Source organism: Mugil cephalus, chromosome 22 (genome assembly GCF_022458985.1).
Source record: "Mugil cephalus isolate CIBA_MC_2020 chromosome 22, CIBA_Mcephalus_1.1, whole genome shotgun sequence".
Taxonomy (NCBI): Eukaryota; Metazoa; Chordata; class Actinopteri; order Mugiliformes; family Mugilidae; genus Mugil; species Mugil cephalus.
Genome location: NC_061791.1, coordinates 3,432,821 through 3,451,895, shown reverse-complemented (window position 1 = coordinate 3,451,895; position 19,075 = coordinate 3,432,821). Strand labels below are relative to the sequence as shown.

The 19,075-nt window shown below is 40.6% G+C and overlaps 1 protein-coding gene across 1 annotated transcript in view; it reads left to right on the top strand.

Moving 5' to 3' along the window:
• dgki (diacylglycerol kinase, iota) overlaps positions 1-19,075 on the top strand; it is a 67,576-nt gene that overhangs the window by 20,813 nt on the left and 27,688 nt on the right. Inside the window, exons 2-7 of the mRNA XM_047575563.1 lie at positions 9,252-9,360; positions 11,549-11,644; positions 15,337-15,411; positions 16,154-16,210; positions 16,314-16,379; positions 16,458-16,530. Coding sequence (XP_047431519.1) covers positions 9,252-9,360; positions 11,549-11,644; positions 15,337-15,411; positions 16,154-16,210; positions 16,314-16,379; positions 16,458-16,530 — 476 coding nt within the window. The remainder of the gene's footprint in view (positions 1-9,251; positions 9,361-11,548; positions 11,645-15,336; positions 15,412-16,153; positions 16,211-16,313; positions 16,380-16,457; positions 16,531-19,075) is intronic.

Genomic DNA, 19,075 nt, shown 5'->3' with positions numbered 1-19,075 from the left:
AGTACGAGTGTAGCATTCCTCAATCGATTCAATTCTGATTCACAATTTGATTCAATATCAGTTTGTTTTAGGGAGATTTTGGGTTTGAAACTATTTTTTCTTCGTTTCCAGAGAGATTTATATCCAGAAATTTGTTGTTTCACATCTTTCACGTGGCTTTGCTTTTGTCCAGCTCTTCTTTGCTATCACACTTGTAGCATCTGTCACACTTGGACTAATCTTGTTAAGGCCGCAGCAACATCGCTAATGCAGAGAATGAAGAAAATGGCATGTTGCTACGTTTTCAGTGCAGCAATACAGCAATTCAACAGTAGTTTATTCAGCACTGGGCAAAATGACCAAAGAACTCAAATCTAAATCCACACAAACTAAGGGTAATAAAAGACGCCATTTACGAGGCTGTCCATGTGTGTTATGTGTTAAAATATATATTCAACTTCAAATAAAATAAAGAGCCACTGCTAGACAAAAATATTAAAACACACAGGCGCTGCTACCTCCGCAACATCTTTACATACCCGTGCTTTTCAACTGTGTAGGTGTGAGTATTGTGTCTTTCTAGTACGGTTGTGTGCAGCTCAAGTTCGCTGTTCTTCAGTTGTGGTTTTGTTGCCTGCATCAGAGTCTCCAAATTTACTGCTTTTCTTTCAGGTGCTGCAACAAGTTTTGTCGTGCAGCTACGTTGAGATTAAATAAGTAGATGATCTGTTCCACGTTGGCCGAACTGCTGAAGTAAAGTGACTCGCTTTTGCAGCGTTGAGTATCTGTTGTGGACTTCAAGGAAACTGCGGCTGCTCAAGTCACTTTAGAGAACTGGGTGGTGTTCGGGTGACATATGGAGCAACACTAACCTAAGTTGTGCAATATGTGCACGCTTTAGATTGTTAAAAAAAAAATGATTGCATTCATAATTCTAATTATGAGTTAGACAAATAAACTTGGTTTCTTTTTCACCTGTGCGAGTGCAGGCGTGTAATGACCAGCGCATGCACAGACGTGCGAAGGTTACTGTGTGTTTATCGTCGCTTTTGATCAACTTTGAGACACCGAACGGCAAAGAACGAGCCTTTCACACTGACCCACATAGAGGCAGGAAGAAAAAAAAAGAGGGAGGAGGGGGGGTAAATGGAGAAAAATTGGATTGAGATTGAAAGGACAGAGATAAAGAAACAGAAGTGGAGTAACAGCAGAATAGAGCGTTTGATAGATTGTGCTGAGTGAAGGACGGGAGGATGGAGTCTTGCAGTAACTGAGGCGTCCTCAAATGTTTGAGCTTTGTATGCGGCAAATTATTCCCATGCACATAAAGACGGACAGTAATCTGCTGGAGGACGAAGGTCCCTCTGTGGTCACTTCAGGTCTCAGACTAGATGTCTTGGTTTCCTCCATCGCTTCTTCTTCTTCTTCTTCAGTTTTGTGAGGACGTTCTGCTGTGGTCAGTTCTGCTCCTTCCATTTCTTAATGATGGATTTGACTGATGTTTAGCTCGTGTTTTATGTGACGTGAACATTTCTGTGTTCAGCCACTGGCTCGTGCTTCTCAGTAACCTTTTCTTGCAGCTGGTTGAGGTGCTTGATGGTGGAATTGTTGCCAACACAGACACATAAAAGGCAAAATATGTTAAACACAAGTCGGTTAATTTATCTGTATTTATCTTCGTTTCTGGCTAGATTTTCTGGGAATATATTGAGCATTTATACTTCTTCCCTAGAACTTGTTTAGTTATTGTTTTTATTATATTTCTGTTATTTTTTGCTATATTTAATTCATCTCCAACGTAGTTTGATCTTTTACGCGCTGCTGTGTCAACAAACTAATTCTCCATCACCATAAAATGACTAAACCACGCCGGCCCTACTTGACCTTTAAATCCCTGTATCAGTCTCTGCGTGTGCAGACATTCATTTTTTATTTTTTTATTTTTAAAGTTACACATGTGTGCGCTAGCGGATACTGTGGAAACACGAGCGCCGGGTTCCTGTGCGAGTGTCTGCTTGTGTTTCTCGGGTTGCCCTTGCCAGGTTATCTGTTACGTAATGATCCAAAAATAGAGCAGGATCACCTGTAAGGGAATGAAGGGAGGGAAGGAGACGTGGAAGATGGATGGAAGGAAAAAAAAACACCAGCGAACCTGTAACACTATTTAGAGATGATTAGTGGATATTTAGACACACAAAAACTGAATGTTAGGTAGACGATTACCAGTGAGCGTTTGTTGTTTTATTTGGCCATAGTATGAAGAGCTACATAGATCAGAATAAAAATGCTTAATTTGAGAACCGAGACTGAACAGACTGATCTGACCTTTTAATCAGATTAAGAACAGTTTAAAAAAAAAAAAAAAATGTATTTAATGGAACATTGCACTGATTTGAAAACGAATTCTTTCTAATGAAACCGTGCTGCACTAAATTCTCCCGCATGACTATTATAGTGTTCAGTTCATGTTGAAACAGCATCAGAGAGTAATTCTTGATTATTTTGGATGATGTGGTTTGTGGTGCTGTTAAACTGGGCTGAAAATAATAATATCAATACATCACAATACAATAGAACCAAATCCTCAAAGGGAAAACATTGTTGAATCAGCAGCTTTCTGAAAACAATGCCCAACACTATAACCAACAAGCAAATAACCAGAATCAATGAAGGCAACATGTGAAAACCTTGACTCCATCTTGGTTTTCTTCTTCTACTGAATCAATTCAGGTTGTTAATTGAGTTGGGATCTTATCCTGTTATATTCTGGGCATGTTAAAAGATAAATCTTCTACATCTATATGTAAGCGCTTAAGTTGGTAGGACTTTATTTTGCTCAAATGCATAATTAGCCTTAAAAAAATAATCCTTTAATCAAACAAAACGAGGCAGAGCTGGAAGAGCTGCAGTGGATCCAGTGTCATAGTTCATCGGACACCACCGCTCTCACACTCTCTGTTGTTTCTTTTTAGGAAACTGTAGTTGCCTTCAAACAGTTCCCTTTTTCCTTCCTAAACCTAACATCCCCGCAGCTTTTCCTTTCCTCCACGAGCCTGATCTAGAACCAGGCCTTTTATCTGGAGCTAAATCATATCTGAATGGTAACAGAACTGAATCAAACGCGCACACACACGCGTCGTCGTTACATAGTACGAGGCTCGGATGTCTGGTGTCGGGTCTCCCTTCGCTCGTCACGGCGATCGGCGTAATTACCTGAGCTGCGCTGTGAGCGCGTAAGGAAACACTAACTGCTGCTTGATTCCAGTCTGCGGTTTGGTTTTCTTTTTCCTTTTTTTAAACCTTTCCAGACAGAGACATAAACGCAGCAGAATAAGTGAGAAAAGCCGTTAGCTTGTGATAATGATCGACGTCGGTGCAGGCGGCCGGGCGGGAAGGAGGAGACGGGGCAAGAAGGTGCGCTGGTTTCACCGGCTCCTGGGCTACAGGTGAGATGTTTGAAACTTTATCTGCGGCGAAATAATAGTTTCTTGACAAGTCTGTTTAAAGAAGCATCGATCTGCTCTGGGTTTTTCCAGGACGAACGTTTTGGTCTGGAGCGGTCGGTCTTAAGTGCTGGTGTTCAGTTTCTCTTGGTGCTGGATGCAAATTTAGATGAAAGTCAAAGCTACAAAGTACAGGTGGTGTTCAGACTCTAATCAGAATAAAAAACCCCGGGACAGGCCGGACTGATGAGAAGGAGTTTAATCAGACTGAGGCGTGGTGTAAACCTTTGATCATTTCTTCAACAGGACAATATTAGATCCCAGTAGCCGTATAAACACTTGATCTGGTGGTTTCTTTCTTTCTGGTTGGAATGAATCCAGTCCTCTTCTTCTTCTTCTTCTTCTTCTTCTTCTTCTTCTTCTTCTTCTTCTTCTCCAGTTAAATCAATTAACTGTTGTCGGTAACATCGTCAAGAATACAGGTAGTTAGGGTCAGAGGTTAGGGTTCGTTAGAAATTTCGTTAGCTCATACTTCCTTTACCAAAGATGCACAAACCCAGCCCATAAAAAAAACCCGAAATATTGTAGATAACAGAGTTTAAACAAACATAATCTTAGTTATTTTCACACTTGCATATTTCATCACAAACTGTACAAACTGCTCCTGTTGCGAAGGAAGAAATACAGAGTAAATCCGCTCCGGCGCAGTCGTCTCCCACATAATCACAACATCTCCCAGAGTCAGAAGATGTTAAACCCGATTCCTCCCACTTGCAGCTGCCTTTTTTATTTTCGTGTCTTTGTTACTTTTTTGTTCCCACCGCTTTGAATTCTGAGCGGCGTTCTCGCGCAGCCTCGGTCGAATGTGCAGGGGATTTATAAGAAACGACTCCCGTCTTTCTCGACTCCCTTAATCACCTGAGTCGTTGAGAACGACGTGAACCCGCTCCCGCTGCGGGCGCTGTTGACCCCCCCGGTTACTGAGGCGCTGTATTTAGAAATAGTTTTTTAAAAATTGCAGCTATTACGTCACCCTCAGAGCGTAGGAGGTGAAATAAAAGAAGATATTTGTGTCCACGGTCGTCCCTCGTGTCTGTCGAAGTAACTGCACTGACTCTTCAAGTTGCTGAAATACACGCACATGCACAGATCAGATCCTCCCTGCCGGTATAATTACTGGATGAGGTGCCGATGCTCCTGCTGTGCCGTCGCCATGGCAACGCCGACAACCCACCTCTGCAGGAAGAGGAGGAGGCGGAGGAGGAGGAGGAGGAGGAGGAGGAGGAAGAAGAGGCTGAAAATACAGAGAGAAGACAAGGGGGAGGATGAGAAAGACGAAGAAGAAGAAGAAGGGTGACGAGAGGGAGGAAGAGGAGGAGCAAACGAGTGGGAGGAGAAAGGGAGGGAGGACAAAAAAAGGAGAAAGAGTGGACAGATACGCTGAACGGAGGGAGGAAGATGAAGAAGAAGAGAGTAGGTGGTGTTAGAATTTGCAGCAGCTGTGTTCAACTCCGATTAATCTGTGAGCTTTTCTATTTACTGAGCGTTTCTCCCCTGTCACGTTTGGATGAATCCAGCTTTCAGTTGCCGTCTACAGATGACGTTCCTCCTCCGTTGTCATCAACTGACTGATTAGGTCAAGAATCATCGTCATTATGAGGAAATGTCAGCCCCGGTGATTCAGAGATTAATACATTTTCCATGAACTCCTCCAAGAGAATCTGAAAATGATGCTAATTGAAGCCCACAAATCAGCGGAGGCTAGAACACGTTGCCATTTACCCCGGGTCTGAGTGCAAACTGGGGCTGTTATGGATCGAGCTCAATGAACCAAAAGGTATATTTGGACATCTGAAGGAGACACGTTTGATGAGAGTACAGTGGAAACCGAATAGATGGAAGATAAATGTCAGTAAAGTCTGTTATTTAAATGAGGAAAGTAAAACTGAAAAGAGGTAGGCGTCTACAACGCGCGGTAAAGCAAATCTCCAAGTCAACGTACTTTAGAAGAAGAGAATGTGAAGATGCAGTCTCCCAGGACTCCGATCGGTATCTGATCGATACTAGCGTGATGAGGTTGATACTTTTGTGCAGACCCACTTCTTTCATCTCTAAATGAGCCAACTTTTGTCCTGTGGTTTATCATAATCATAATCAACAAACTAAACGGAAAATTATGAAGTTATTCAGTGAAAATGACATTTTAGGACAAAAGTGTTGGTATCGGCGATACTGTATTTACTTGGTATCAGATAGTTACCGAAAATTCCCAGTATCACCCACCCCAACATCTAAAATATCTTGACTAAAATTGATCATTGGTGCTGCCATTAACAACAACAACAACAAAAAAGCTGAAATCAAAGGAAACTAGACTCCATCCAAGTAACAAGTTCAGTACTAAAAGGCTGGTGGAGAGTATAGGTTTTCATTTAGGTTATTATTATTATTATTATTATTATTATTATTATTATTAATTGCAAGGGAATATTTAGTTGTTATCAGACCTGAGTCATGGGAGTTTCCATCCAGAGATGTTCCAAATGAAAACTTTATCTCTAACGTCTTGCAGAAAACTCAAACAAGTCGAGCAGCCTTTATCGTAGCTTTTTGGATTAACTGGTCATCGAATGTCTGCGTTATCTTTTTTCATCCCAAACAACTGAACATGCCCCCAAACTGGTTGATTTCAAATTCTTCATAAAAATCCTTTCAGATCAGCTTCTTTAGATCCTCACATGGAGATTAGCGACATGCATTGTTGCTGAGCACAGCGGGGGTATTTTTTTAAATTTTATTTATTTATTTATTTTAAACACGGTACAAATGAAGCTGCCGTTACACATCTGCACAGATACACATCTCTGCAAACCTGCGTGGAAAACAGTCAGGCGGTAAACAGCAGGTTTGCTTCATGACAAAGAGAAAGAACTTGTAAGTTGCTCAAACACATATTTCTTGCAGTGTGAACTCAGGCTCGTTCTCTATTTAGTTCTGATTTGTTGTCACTTCAGTTCATTTTAATGCTTTTACGCAACTATTATTTATAGATGTACTCACTTTTACTGTCCTTTTTCTGGACAAATCTACTTAATATAACTCCAGTTAGGTGTGTGTGTGTGTTGTGTCAGAAAAAAGCTTCACATTGCACTTCTTTTTTTTTTTTTTTTTTTTTTTGCGTGTTTAGTTTTTAGAAGTGAGCTGTAATGCCCGTGATCCTGTCTGCTTTTAGTAGATTAGGACCGACTCAGATGTAATGGTGCACCATGACCTCAGAGCGTTTGCATATTTAAGCGCGCGTTTGCCATTTAATTCTTTTCTGTGACGCCGCTGATGCTGCTCGGTCCCTTTTTTAAGACCCTCTGACTTTCTTTCTTTCTTTCTGCCGGCGACACAGAAACTCACTTTCATCACGAGTAAGACGTACATGTGCACACGCGGCCTTATTCATTCATTCATATCTGATGAAACATAATCAGTTTACGGTAATCCTGACCGCCCGACGCTCGCCAATAAGCAGCAGGGTTAAGTGTGTCTGTGTGCGATGCTTAAAGTCTGTAACCAGCATTCAATATTTATTGTTTTTAGACATCATTTCAAATATTTAAAAACACCCACCTTTTTTTTTTTTTTTTGCAGATGAATATAAAACAGTTCCACTGTCTGTGTTAGATAAGGTCATTGCTCAGAAATGTGAGTACAGCAGGTCAAAGATGAATCAGCAGAAACTTTTCATTTTCACTTCCTTTTTGTTGGAGAGGTCCCAAAAATAATTTTTGGCAAACCTCACATCCTCAAACTAAACTTGAAACAAAACAAAAACCTGAAGCGTCTAACTAGCTGTGTATTTGGAGTTGATCCGTGTTCACATGTTAGTTTTCTGCCTCTGGTTTCACTTCCAAATAAGTGGTTTTGGTTTAAAAAAAAAATAAAAATAAAAAATCAGCTGGCGGATCATCTGTCTGCTCACGTTACTTCCCCTAATCCAGACTTATCAGTTTTACTCTGAGAGATCAGCAGCAAAGATTAGAAGGTGAAAACTTGTAAAACAAGGTTTAATTACAGAGCGAGTGTATTTTATCTGTGAGGTTAGATTCATTCGTGCTATGTGCCTCATGTCCAGTCACCCTACGTCCTTGCATTTGTGCTGTTGTCACCCACGCAAAAACTATTTATATCCCAAGAGTCGTGCGTCCGTTAGTTTGCATTTGTGTGTCTGAGTGTGCGTGTCAGGGTGTGTCATCAGGTTACAGGGCGTGTAAGTGGACTCCTCTTTGTCCTGCTCGATAATTTTAGACAGACGGCCACTGAAACTTTCAACAGGAGGGGTCAGATCCTCCGGGGCAAGCTTTTCCACTGAAAGACAGACGCCGTGCAAACGCATCTCGGCGCGAGTTGTGACAAATAAAACTTTCTCCCCCCGGGGAGGGACGAAGCGAATGAGTGTGTGAACCCTATCGTTTTGTGTGTGAGTCCGATGTGTTCATGTCAACGCCGCTACCACATGCACTAAGTTTACGTGCACCCGGACTGTTTTTCGACGAAAATAAATCAACTGGGTGGTGCTATAAAAAAACAAAAATTGTGTAGGACTCATTTTTTCCCAGACAGAAATCTGACCAGAAATTGGTAAAAAGATGCCTCAGTGTGTTCCACGCAAACTGATGTGTTTACTTAGCGTTTCCGAGTTGTTGCAGCCCTAAAGACAAACGTAAATCTGGGTAAGAGTCGGTGAAACATATGATTTAGTTAACGAGTTGGCGGATGGGACTTGGTGGCCTACGTGGCTGTGACATCACGGCGTTAGCAAGCGGCTAACACTGTCAACCGTGGAAATGACTTTGTTCAAATTCTTCTGTTGCAAATTTTGCACATGTCACGTCTTGCACATTCAAGATATTGTCGGGATTCTTCTTACATGAATGCTAACCGCTAGCAAATGCAACATTAGTTAGTGTGTCTCAGGGTCGTCCAAGCAGAAGTTGTATTTACTACGTTTCCCTCCACAGTAACTTCTCGTAATATCTTTGTAGGAGAAGTTTCACTTGATAAAGACAGAACCAGACTTTGTCCCCTCTGTGTGTCCTCCTTTGGTCAAATCATCCGTCCAGTGAGTGAGAGTGTGGGAGTGTCAATGAACTTTTTTAAAATAACACTCAACAATCTCAGGGAGTGAGTGTATTAGTATGTTCCCTAAAATATGCATTTCCCTTGTGAATTCTTGCCAAAACAGTCCATTGATATACGCTAACTGCTGTTGTGTTTGAGATGTTTTGCCTCCAGTTAAGCCCCGCCCCTCAAAAAAAACCATCTATTTACAAACTGTTAAAATTAAATGATCACTCGATCCACTAGTGTGTCGATCGGCAGTTAATAGAGGAACATGTGGACAGATGTTGAAGTGGTTCGGAGCAGTGGGTTGACTCCCGTGCAGGAGACGACTCAGACAAACAAACACATACACAGAAATGATGTCAAGTAGTTAGAGAGGCCGAACCGCGGAGAGACGACTGCTGACTCATCCTCCGACGGAACAGATCCGTCTCCGACTCTTCTCGTCGTCACCCCAAAGTGCTGCTGGCAGTCTCCGCTCCAAGCTGTTCCCAAGCTCTCCTCGAACCACATACCTCCAGCTGAGCCCGCTTTCGAAATGTGAATGTCTCAGGACATGAATAATTAATCCGCATAACTCAATTATACCGAATATCTCTTGGTGATTCAGCTGCTCTGTGGCGAGATGTGCAGATAAATATGACAGGGCTGATTTCTGAATCTGTGTCAGCGAAGTGAAGTTGATAAAAAAAAATGGTTGTTTCTTGTTGTTTTCAGGAAGGCGATCTCCCGCTCGGGCCTTCACTACCTCGGGCCGCCGCAACCTTCGCTTCCTCCAGCGTCCAACGGCCCCAACAAGGAGCTTCGGACTTACGTGGACTGGACGGTCAGACATACACTCACTTTCTTCTCTCAAATAATATCAAATAATCAAAGTTATTCACTGCGCAGGTTGGTGGTTTTAATGTTTTGGCTGATTGGTGTATGTGCGTATGCAAAATTACACAAAATACAAAATACATTTATGCTGTTAAGAGCATTTAAAAAGACATTTGTCCCGGTCTCTGTTGTTCCGGCTGAGTCATTCAATGACATTTTTGATTTTCATGCCAACAGATTTGTCAGCAGCTCGGTTTCAGCCGCCATATGTTCAGGGTGGAAACGAAAGGCGGCAATTTTCATTTCTCCTCTTTTTGTTTTTTTTTTTTTTCTTCTGTTGTTTTTGATCATTACTAGAAACCGTCCCAAGGCTTTAGAAAAGGCAGTTTCATGTATCACGACTTGACAAGATGTGGCTTGCAGAGTTTAATGGATTTTATATTTGCGAGACTTGAATTGCAATTTTTTAAAAAATGCTTTCGGCTTTGAAACGTAGTCCCACGCACACGGAAATGTCAGGAAGCAACTTTGCGAATTAGGCAACAAATGGTCAAAAAGTGATGTGAAAATTTTTCATTAGCGTTTTTTATTTTTACTCAGAAATAAACTTGAAATAAGCATTTTGTGACCAAAAAATGAGTGCACTCTTTGTGAAAAGGTTAGAGTCAGTTTAAGAAACAAAAAGCTCAAAAAAAAAGTGCAAAAACTGAGAGAATAATGTCTTATATGGAAGATCTATGTTTACTAATTGGGCTTTAAGTCAATCAAGCGTCAATAATAGATAATTAAAAGGTGTAAGTAGACAAACTGTTGTGAGGCCACATCAGAGATTTGTCTGCAGGGACACTTCCACCACGTCACCGCTGCCCTTTACTTCTCTGCACGACGCTCAAACTCATATGTAATTATTATATCAAAGTTAGGATGTTTATTTTGCTCTAATAAGGTCTGACTTTACAGACTAAACTTTAAAAAAAAAACAATGCGCTGCTAGTAATTAATCAAAACATGTAAAATAAAAAGAAAATACGTCATTTAAGCTCCTGAGACCCAAGCATGTAGCATGTAGATTAAGATCTTTAGGTGTATAAATTTTTTATGTCATATCAAACTAGAAAAGTTAATAAGAATAAATAAACGTAAAAGTGTATTGACCCTTCACTACAAGTACATGGGAGATAAAAGTGACCCCTTATGCAAACAACAGGTCTAAATGAAGCAGAATAAGCTGCAACAAACCTAAAACGTAATGTCCCCGTATGAGGACGCAGGGTCTTAAGAGGATAAATAATCACCAATTAGCTGTATAAAAAAAAATCATCTTACAAAAACGTTGTTAAAAGAAGTCGGCGCAATTAATCATTGTTATATTATGTGATAATTATTATTCGTTCTAATGTTAGCTAGCATGCTACTTTAGACAGATGTTCGTCTTATTACTTTACTGCCTCCTACTGGACTGGAGTCCAATGAGATCACCTGGTCTGATCTGTCACTTTAACGTCTGAACGTCGCTATTTTCCGATGAAAATAGAGTAAGAAGGTTTAATATTAGAGGCAAGATTTATCTGTAAAGATTCTCCTGTAGTGTGTAAATGTGTACACACTGAATTTAAAATCTATTTGGATTTTTTAAGTCATGAACTTGTGGTGCCAATAAGTCAGATAGAGAAAAGATCACGTAAAGTTTCAGAAAAAGTTTTCAGTTTAGTCTCTGACAATGTGTTTTTGCACTGAGCTTTATCCAACTTTAATTTTTCTTCACTGCTTCATTTTCTTGTAGTTTTTCCTCTAAAGGGAAAACAGTCACGTATATTGATAACTATGTGTACGTTGAACAACCTACATTTTGTTTGTGTGCACGTGTCCTTTGTAGGTGTGTGTGTGTTTGTTTGCACATACATCGGTGGCTCGTGCAGTGTTTTGATTAGCGCCTTAAATGAACATGCGCTGTGAAAATTACCCACCCACTCAGCGGCGGCAATTATGTGCTTGACACACTCGTTGACCGCGTTCACCGGCGAAAGTGTTTATGTGCATATGGTGGAGGATTAATGTGACTGAAAATAATCAGTGGCGCTGAAGAGCGAGAGCGAGACGTTCACGAGGATTTACGAGAGTTATTATCTGATTATTTCTGCCTCTTTTTAACCCCCACCCCACCCTTTCCCTCCTTCTTGTCTTGGCCTCTGCAGGAGAACGCCGTGAACGGAGATCACCTGTGGATGGAGACGAGCTGTTCAGGAGAGCTCTGTTATCTCGGGGAGGACGCCTGCCTCCTGAAAACCGCCGTGAGTAGCGCTCGGTGCAAAGCGAAAGAAAGAACGCTCCTCCCATACTAACATATTCATTAGTATTTCTTTTACTAATAAGAAAGGTCAAGAAACTATAACTACTGATACTTATCTTATGTGGTGAAAAAGACTCTTATATATCAACCAAAATGGAAAGTATTGATGTTTCTGTATAGATTCAGTAGCAGCTGGAAGTTCAGTTTTATTTCTATAGTGCATTCAAAATGTCTATTCAACACAACTTTATTGATAGAGCACTTTAAAAAACAGCTGAAGAGCAAAGAGAACATAAGACAAACAATTAAAAACCATAAAAAAAAAATGCTAGAAGCACTTAACGGGAGCAGGACTGGTTTGAATTGACATCATTATTATATTTTTGCATTCAGTGTTGAGCTATTTAAATAATAAGGTTCAAATATTCATTTTTTTTTGTTGTTTTATTTTCAAATGTAATAATAGTCTGGCCGTGCAACATCCGTAAACAGTTGCCCCTCCAATTAAGGTTGAACCTGACAGTCTGTGTGTAATATGTGGCCTTGTGATTGGCTCAGCAGCAATAGGGGCGGGGCCTACTGTGTAGCTTAGATTGACAGGTCTCAGCTGGTGTGGTGGTCTGTGTTAAACGGTGCCCTGTACTGTGTTGGATTCATGGTAATGTTTATTTAAAGAAATTTAAATTTGTGGAGGAAAATTAAATATATATATAAATATATATAAAAAATGTCCAATCAACCAAATATTTTGCGACCCCCCCCGCTGCAGTACCTCCATGGACCCCTATTAAAGACCTTTAAGGTACAGACATCAAAGAACAACCAGCAACAAAGGAGCATTTTGATGTCGCCTCACGTCTCTTGTGTCCGTACCTAAAAATTTGCACTTGAACCAGTTTTCATTTCGACAACCACTTTTAATTTAGCCTTCATCTTCAGACAAAAATGCTTATTAGTCCCAGTCATCTTTTTAGTCTTTTTTTTATCTTTTATAGTTTTTTTATAGTCTATGGACGAAACGTCATCGCATTTTTTATCAGCTTTTAACTTTCGTCTTTGGTCAAAACAGAGATCAAAATTGCTCTCGCTTTAATGAAGCCTTTATGTTTGGTGACAGCAGGAGTTTGAGTCCAGGTCACAGGCTGAATCAACGCTGCATTCACTTGTCTTCTAGGTTCTAGGCTACATAAAGTAGCAGAGTGATGTTATTTCCACCTAATTTGCAGTTTTACTCTTTATTGTTTTGTTAAATTTCTCTTCTCTCGTGCACTGATTCGCTTCCAACCAGAGGGAGCACATCACTGAGATTGAGTTACATTAATTACACACAAAGAATCAATTCTGTAGTGGAATTTGTGTGTGTTTGGAAAAAGAAAAAAAAGCAGGTGGCCTCAGGTTTGTTGAAACGAAGCCCGTTCTATGCTTCAGGCCTTATATAGAGTCCAGAAATCCGCTGGATGCCTCGTACGCTTACTGAAATGAATCATGTCTTCAAAGCAACAAAGAAATGACTCTGAAAAGAGAGGAGAGTGCTCTCAGGTGTCATTAACCACGAGCATGCAGGATGGCGTGGAAAGAGTTTAAATTATAGGTATTGTGGTAATGTTCTGTCTGTCCACACGCCTCGTACGAGGGACGACAACACCCAGAAACAAACGCTGAGAAACAACCTTTAATTCGAGAGGCTGCAGCAAGAACACATTCACTCTTTGATGATTTTTAATTTGATAAATATCCCAAAAAAGGACCAAGCTGATCTCTGTGGAATTTAAAACTGCTTTTAATAAGTCACGGCTGACGTGAATAAACACATTCCTGCCTTCAGTCAAGACCAGGAACCTGGACGTCCGACAGGTGCAGGGAGAAAATACGGCCTCTGGTTCCATCTTTGCAATAAAATGTTCCTATAAAATGATAATCAGTTCATAATTAATTGCATTTAAAGGATATTTTATTGTTTATTTTGTCTGGTTTAACTCTTCAGTGACTCCAAAACTTTCTTAAACCTGACTATAGCTTAACACAAACCCTCAATAAGCAGGATTATACAGCGCAAAGCCGCTGTGTCTAAAGACAAGTTCCTCCAATGATGTAATTTACTTGTCCAACAAACCCCTAATTCTCCCGCATTTTATCAGTCAGGGCGTCTTTAAACAGAACATCTCACTTCCCTTAATGTGATCTTGTTGAAGGTGTTGTTGTTTTTTTGTTTGTTTTTTTGTTTTTTGTCCGTGAGATCATTGAGAACTGCTGAGGAGTGAGATACGGGTGTGAAAAGGCTGTTCAGGCATTAAGCGTTGGTTCTCGGTGACGCTCTTTTAAACTTGAACCCGCCGACCGAAAGCCGAGGCCGCTCCATTATCAGAGGTCACGTTATTACTCATAATGAGCGGTTTATCGGCTACGAGAGGAAGGGCAGCGCAGCGGTGTTATTTATTTATCGCGGGAGAAAAAAGCTCTTTGGCATCATCGCGGTGAAGAGATGAATGACTGTGGCAGAAAATTAACTCTTCATTTCACCTTTCAGTATTTCTGCAGAGATGGTGACGTCGATCTTTACGCTCGTCGGCCATTTTGGTCCCGTCCTAAACATTTCCACAACTAATGGACAGAGATCTGATCCAAATGTTTTAATATATAAGTAGAGTCTTCATCTATAAATATTTCTGTTGATGTACTCTCAAACTCTCTGGAAGATTTTCTCCATGACACTGTCTCCAAGAAACTTTTCCTTTAAATGCAGCGTTAAGTTTTGGTTGTTGTTGTTTGGGTGCAGCTTTTTAGCCTGAATGTATAAGATATTTATTTTGTGTGGTGTTGAATAACAGTGCACTTAGTAAAAAAATCTTCCACACATCAAACATCGTTATTTCATTATTATTATTTTTAATTGAATTGGGACAATGAACATTAATCAACATTGATGTTGATTTTCAGACCTTTGTCCCAAAGCAGCTACACAACACACATACAGACGACTTTAAAATAACAATCACACAACACACAATTACAGAAGCAGATACAGAAACAAACCAAAAATGTCACAGACAGTACCGAAACAGACAGTATTATGACAAAACATCTAACCCACAATTATAAATAAATCGGACCGAGAACCAAAAGAGCGCGCACCAGATTAAGAAAAACTATTTAGGAAATGTGACAACACGTCGGATTTATTTTTAACCCGTGTTTGACCAGAATTTAGACGTGAGGCCTCGTCGTGTGCGTTACAGTCACCTCTGTGTACAGCCGTCGTTCTTGGTACTTTTTTAGGACGTTACAATAATGAAAGTGTGGAGGTTTTTCTGTCTGAAAAAAAAAATGTTTGTCAGCTTCCATTATAACAGGAGAAGAAGAAGAAGAAGAGGAAGTTGTTTTTTGAGGTTACAGACCTTAAACAGTCTAAAAATCCCAGTATCTTCGCTGATAGTGTCTGGGACATTTTATTTTATTCAGCCTGATCTGTTTTAATTTGTGTTTACTCGTCTGTGACTATTAATTGTCTTGTTTTATTTAGCTTTAAATGAGGCGTAGAGCTCTAGAGAGCGACCAGATTTTCATGTTACAGTAGCTCAGAATGAAGAAGAAGAATCTTTGAATGAAAATTTATTTAAATGTTATTATTATTGTTGTTTATTGTGTGTGTTTGTGTGACTTACTCTGCCCCCTGTGCTGTGTATCTCCTTCAAGAAGTCGGCCCCCCGGAGGAAATGTGCAGCCTGTAAGATCGTTGTTCACACCGGATGCATAGAGCAGCTCGAAAAGGTACCACAAACCCCCGTCTTTCTATCTTTGTGAGGACCTTCCATTGAGGCCGTGCGTTAAACTTCCTCCTAAGGACAAGAAAAGTGTCGCATTTACTCCGAGTCCAGGTTTTTACCCTCAAAAAATGTTGTGTGGCCCAGATAAATAACTTAATAAACAGCAAACGCACACTCAAAGCCTGAATTTAAAATAAAAAATGGATATATAAAAATATAATACTCAAGAGATATATGGATGCAAGTATCGCACTAAATTATCTTTTTTCTTTTGTATATATTGACCCTCCAGGTCTGACAGTTACTTCTGAAAATTTAGTTTATCACTTGTGAATTTTCTTGAGACACACGTTTAAGTTTAAGCATGAAAAAATACTTTTTCCTGATCTCTACTGAATTGCAAAGATGTATTCTTTCTTTTCACATGATTAGCACCAGTACGCCGCTTTGCTAATAGCAATAAATCAGAAGAAAAGCCGCCTGTGCTACTTTTTCTTCAGCTGAATTTAACAGAATAATTGTGTTGTGTTTGGTTCGTTTTACACCGTTATTAAAAATTAAAGTGCTATTGATTGATTTTTAATTCCAGTGTAGTGCTTTTAATGCGCGGATATTAGTCACTTCCTCCGCGCAGATGAAATATTTATGTGTTCCTGCTCATAAATAAGCATGTGATGTTGTTTTTGGTAACTGAAATAGCTTGTTATATCGCTCCAATGTTCACTTTTTATTACTTTTATTTCCAGATTAACTTTAGATGTAAGCCGACCTTCAGAGAGGGAGGATCCCGGTGCCTCAGAGATGTGAGTGTGTTATATATGACTGTGTATCCATCTACTATATCTAGAACTGAGTCATGTCCTCGTTCTCACTAAGAAATCAACATTTTCCTCTTTCTGACGGCAGAACATACTGAGACATCACTGGGTCCACAGGCGGAGACAGGAAGGGAAATGCAGACAGTGTGGAAAGGTGACTGCACACACAGAAACACACGCACAAGCGTTGTGGGTACACTTCACGTCAACTTTACGCTTTTTTTTTCTGCAGAGTTTTCAACAGAAGTTCTTCCACAGTAAAGAAATCATCGCCATCAGCTGTTCCTGGTGTAAACAAGCTGTAAGTAAATCATCGTCTGCGTTAATTTAGACGTAGAGAAAGAGCAAAAACAGTGTTTATTTTCGTTTATATCGACTTTAAATGTGAGGAAAGTTTCTGTATTTCAGTCCAAAATGAAATGAAATGAAATGATGAAATAAAATCAAACTAACCTTGTGCACATAAATAATCAATAATCTTAATAAGACGTCTTATAGTGGTGCTGACGATTTTACATTTTAACTGACATTCAAGACAATTTTTAGTATTTAGGACAAAGTTCATGTTTTTTTGCAATTTCAGTACAAATGTGTGTAGATTTCTCTCTTATGCGTCATAATCGGTGCACGACGAACAGCAGAAATGTCTGATCTCTCGAGGTAAAGAGGTGGGAATGTGGAGAATAGGTGCTGCAGATAAAAGTTGCTTGTCAGGCCTCAACATGTCTCGTCCTGTAGAGGTGTGCGGGTGTTGTCGGTCTGTGGGGAGCAGGGGTGTGACCTTTAAAAGGCCGTTCACCTCCTGCAGCCCCACGACCGGTCGATGGGAAGAAAGAGCAAAGAAAACTGATCCCACCACATTTGTACAGATTCTGTATGAGCAGTAATCAACTGTAACATCATGAGATATGTAGAAAGCTGGGAAGAGCTACTATTAGCTAAGAGGCTAGGGAGCTAGGAACATCTGCTATGCTAAGATGCTAGGAAGCTAGGAAGAGATGCAATTAGCTGTTAAGACTAGGAAGCTGTGAAGAACTGCTATTAGCTAAGAGGCTAGGGAGCTAGGAACAGCTGCTATTAGCTAAGATGCTAGGAAGCTAGGAAGAGATGCAATTAGCTGTTAAGACTAGGAAGCTATGAAGAACTGCTATTAGCTAAGAGGCTAGGAAGCTAGGAAGAGATGCAATTAGCTGTTAAGACTAGGAAGCTATGAAGAACAGCTATTAGCTAAGAGGCTAGGGAGCTAGGAAGAGATGCAATTAGCTGTTAAGACTACGAAGCTATGAAGAACTGCTATTATCTAGGAGGCTAGGGAGCTAGGAACAGCTGCTATGCTAAGATGCTAGGAAGCTGGGAAGAGATGCAATTAGCTGTTAAGACTAGGAAGCTATGAAGAACTGCTATTAGCTAGGAGGCTAGGGAGCTAGGAACAGCTGCTATGCTAAAATGCTAGGAAGCTAGGAAGAGATGCAATTAGCTGTTAAGACTAGGAAGCTATGAAGAACTGCTATTAGCTAAGAGGCTAGGGAGCTAGGAACAGCTGCTATGCTAAGATGCTAGGAAGCTGGGAAGAGGTGCAATTAGCTGTTAAGACTAGGAAGCTATGAAGAACTGCTATTAGCTAAGAGGCTAGGGAGCTAGGAACAGCTGCTATGCTAAGATGCTAGGAAGCTGGGAAGAGATGCAATTAGCTGTTAAGACTAGGAAGCTATGAAGAACTGCTATTAGCTAAGAGGCTAGGGAGCTAGGAACAGCTGCTATGCTAAGATGCTAGGAAGCTGGGAAGAGGTGCAATTAGCTGTTAAGACTAGGAAGCTATGAAGAACTGCTATTAGCTAAGAGGCTAGGAAGCTAGGAAGAGATGCAATTAGCTGTTAAGACTACGAAACTATGAAGAACTGCTATTAGCTAAGAGGCTAGGGAGCTAGGAACAGCTGCTATGCTAAGATGCTAAGAAGCTGGGAAGAGATGCAATTAGCTGTTAAGACTAGGAAGCTATGAAGAACTGCTATTAGCTAGGAGGCTAGGGAGCTAGGAACAGCTGCTATGCTAAGATGCTAAGAAGCTAGGAAGAGATGCAATTAGCTGTTAAGACTAGGAAGCTATGAAGAACTGCTATTAGCTAAGAGGCTAGGGAGCTAGGAACAGCTGCTATGCTAAGATGCTAGGAAGCTGGGAAGAGATGCAATTAGCTGTTAAGACTAGGAAGCTATGAAGAACTGCTATTAGCTAGGAGGCTAGGGAGCTAGGAACAGCTGCTATGCTAAGATGCTAGGAAGTTGGGAAGAGGTGCAATTAGCTGTTAAGACTAGGAAGCTATGAAGAACTGCTATTAGCTAGGAGGCCAGGGAGCTAGGAACAGCTGCTATGCTAAGATGCTAGGAAGCTGGGAAGAGATGCAATTAGCTGTTAAGACTAGGAAGCTATGAAGAACTACTATTAGCTAAGATGCTAGGGAGCTAGGAACATGCTTAGCTGCTAAGATGCTAGGAAGCTAGCAAGAGATGCAATTAGCTGTTAAGACTAGGAAGCTATGAAGAACTGCTATTAGCTAAGAGGCTAGGAAGCTAGGAAGAGATGCAATTAGCTGTTAAGACTAGGAAGCTATGAAGAACTGCTATTAGCTAGGAGGCCAGGGAGCTAGGAACAGCTGCTATGCTAAGATGCTAGGAAGCTGGGAAGAGATGCAATTAGCTGTTAAGACCAGGAAGCTATGAAGAACTGCTATTAGCTAAGAGGCTAGGGAGCTAGGAACAGCTGCTATGCTAAGATGCTAGGAAGCTGGGAAGAGGTGCATTAGCTGTAAGACTAGGAATCTATGAGAACTGCTATTAGCTAAGAGGCTAGGAA